Here is a 3,328-nt window from a genome sequence, read left to right on the forward strand (position 1 = left end):
AGCCTTTTAGGATTAGAACGCGATGCCACATGGGGCGGGAGAAGAGGTCAGCCACTTCCACTGCCCGGAATTGAGCTTGGGTGTCACGAGTGAAATGTCTAATCAGTAGGCTACATAGATCCAGGGTTGCGAGAGTCAAGGCGGGACCCTTGTCAGTTTGGTCACAGGTCTCCCTTTCTCACAAAACTTACACGACTCCGATCTCCGAAAAAAGGGTCGGGCTCACTGATCTGGTCGGGCTGTTAATTTCTGACTAGGCTGACATGGTCCCTGATGTGGCTTTGCATGGGACCTTTTCAAAACTTTTACTAGCCACTCAATGCTGGTTGCGACTCTCAGTTTGGGAATGGTGCTCAACAGTCTATAATATATTCCAAAGCCGATGTTGAAGTGGCATTCAATAGCGATATTTTCACATAAAATGGAAAAATAAGAAAAAAAAAACTAAAATTTCCTCACGTTTTTTTTATTTTTTAATTTCAGGAACATGAAAGTCGGAAAGTAAATCCACTCAAATTGCTTTCGAAGCGCTCTAAGATTTCTTCAAAGGCTTGCAACATGCTTAAAGTGATACTTCAAAGTATTTTCATTCTTTCCATCATTCAGATAATATCCAGCGAAGAACCCTTCTGTGACAACAAATGCTACGGTCAAGGCGTTGTGACGTCACGGTCCTGTCACTGTGACAGAGCTTGTTCCCTTGTGTACAATGACTGCTGTGGTGACTCTGAGCACTTCGTCCTGGGCAGGAATGCCACGAAGGGCGTCCGCAGCCTCATGTGCAAGAGGAATGTGCTTGTCGTCAACAGTTGCTTGAAAGAGTGGAACGGACCGGACTTTATCGTCAATTCTTGCAAGCTTGACAGCAACTTCGAGCTCGATCCTGTCGGCAATGCGCCAGTCACGAGCGAATCCACGGGGATCACTTACAGCAACTACTACTGCGCCATTTGTAATGGCGATGCGGAGAACATCATCATGTGGAACATCAAGATGTCCTGTCCACTTCTCAACCCCGATTTGCCAGAGAACAAAGACGAGGCTTTCAAGTACATCTTCTACAACCATCCCACCAACGAGTGGGGTTATGTGCTAAACGACACAAACACCAAGAAAATGACATTCCACGGTTGTGCCGTCACGTCGGAGATTCCAGATCCACATGGTACGCGTGTTAGACAATGCGACGAATCCGTCAAAACTTGTGCAACGACGTGGAAGAAAGACGCCATGCACACCCTCTGCAACGGATACATGGATCCTGTGTACTACAACGGTACAAAATACAAGAATTTCTACTGCGCCATTTGCAACAAAATAGACCAATCAAAGCTGAGTTGTGGTGAGGCGATGGGTCCGCGGACGAATGCTCAACCCGAGTCGGATGATCTGAACAAGATGAGCTTTTCTCTGCTCTTGGACATTAATTTCTCAGAGGGCAACAGTGTCGGTAAAAGACCAGCAACTGGTAATTGCAGAACGGGAGAAATCTTCGATCCATTCGCAAGGAGATGTAGAAATATCGTGTGCGGCATTCCAGGGTATGTGCTGCAGAATGGACTGTGCATGTCGGAAGCAGATCTACCTGTCTAACCATCTCTTTCAATTCAAATATAGGTTCCTACTCGCTTTTTATTGTAAAAATTAAAAATTTTATAAACAATTTTAAGAACCATAAAAAAGTTGGAAGATTTTTTGACTTGAGCGATGTAGAATGACGTTATAAATAGACTAGCTGCGTTGCCCGGCTTTGCCCGGTCCACCTTGCAAATAAAAATTGTGTTAAGTGACGTATATTCAACAATCAGGCTTAAAAAATAAATAAATAAAACATCATGATTTCCCTTCCAAACAATGACGACAGATATTAAAATATTTTAAAGATTAGTAAATCCAGAAAGATGGATTTAAAATGCGTAACCATGGAAACACAAAATAAAATAAGTTTAAGGAATTAAAATGCGAAAGAAAATGGTTCACAATTTGAATGGAATCGAGAATTCTTAAACTTGATTTAAAAAGGCTTGTAACTTTTTTTCCTTTCGAGATAAAAGCTTATTTTTTCGACCATAGGTCGAGTTAGATCTGGAGTAAAAAAGGTCGCTTTTTCCAATGGCGTCAAAAAGAAATCTGTGGGACAATTTCTTCACTTTTTATTGATTTATTTAATGAAGAAAGTAGTGCCTAAATTTCAGCTAAGCCTAAAAAAATTCGAGCTAAAAACGCAAATAAATCCCGTCGTAATAAAGTTAGAGCATTCAAACAAATTGTGTAGAACGCGGAAAATTCTACCCTTTCTAACGATATGTAATATTAATATGTGCAAGTAATTTTTCACCCCCATATTTGAAAATTTATGTGAAAATTGGACGTAAATTGGAATAAAAAAAGGACTATTCGTCGAATTTTATTCGAACTGGTCTGCAAACCTTTTCAGGACTTAAAGGAACAAATTGTGAAAATTTCAGTGCAATCGGCAGGGTGGTTCTCGAGTTTTGCGAGTTCAAACACACAGACACTTTTTGGGTACTTCATTTTATAATACAGTTGAACCTGTCTATCTCAATTTTTACAGGAGAGAAGAAAAATTCGAGATATGGAGATTTCGAGATACAAAGGTTTGAAAAAGTTCTAAAAATAAGTAATTGGAGTAATGACTCGAAAGTAAAACTTTGGAAGCAATTTTACTAATCAACAATGTCCCCTTCCTCTCAATTTCCGAATGGATATAATTGCTGGAAAACTTGCTTCTTGTACATTAAGTTTTAATTCTGGAGGAATATGTGACTGCTAATATTAAGAAAAATGCTTTTTGTCTCCAAATTCCAGTTACTAAAGATCGTTGGGGATCGAATTCAAGAAAGACACTTTAGTCGAAATTCGAGGTATACAGGTTTTCAGAAAATTTCATTCGAGACAAACATGGGGGAAAACATTGAATTAATACTTTATGTGCAGGGAAAATGAAAAACTTCAACGTAGAGAGGTTTTCGAGACAGGCAGGTTCGAGATAAACAGGTTCGACTGTATGTAGAGATTTACTAATGACGAAAATGAACGGCTTCATAATTTAGTGATATTCTACATGTAACCCTAATTATTATTTTCATGTTTGGTCAATACTCATTTGAAGATATCATACATTTTGTCTATTTAATGTATTTTATGATTTTATTTCAACTGGAGCCTTTGGGACTGTTTTTGAACTGACGTTTCATTTGGCGATGTTATTCTTCATTGTCATTTTAATGGACTCTCGCATAATATAAACAAAACGCATAATATAAACTAGTGATGCAAAATCAACAGCGTAAATCAAGTGTACGCC

General features: G+C 39.0%; 1 protein-coding gene across 1 annotated transcript; it reads left to right on the top strand.

Moving 5' to 3' along the window:
- The first annotated feature begins 550 nt into the window (after nucleotides 1-550).
- On the top strand, nucleotides 551-2,231 carry LOC129227835 (uncharacterized). The gene has a single exon (XM_054862448.1). The coding sequence runs from the start codon at nucleotides 559-561 to the stop codon at nucleotides 1,591-1,593; it is 1,035 nt and encodes a 344-aa protein (XP_054718423.1). The 5' UTR covers nucleotides 551-558; the 3' UTR covers nucleotides 1,594-2,231.
- Nucleotides 2,232-3,328: the final 1,097 nt, after the last annotated feature.

The sequence above is a fragment of the Uloborus diversus genome, chromosome 8 (assembly GCF_026930045.1).
Source record: "Uloborus diversus isolate 005 chromosome 8, Udiv.v.3.1, whole genome shotgun sequence".
NCBI classification, from domain to species: Eukaryota; Metazoa; Arthropoda; class Arachnida; order Araneae; family Uloboridae; genus Uloborus; species Uloborus diversus.

Excerpts from the sequence above, each read along its gene's own strand:
- LOC129227835 (XM_054862448.1), top strand. The coding sequence starts at position 559 with ATGCTTAAAGTGATACTTCAAAGTATTTTCATTCTTTCCATCATTCAG.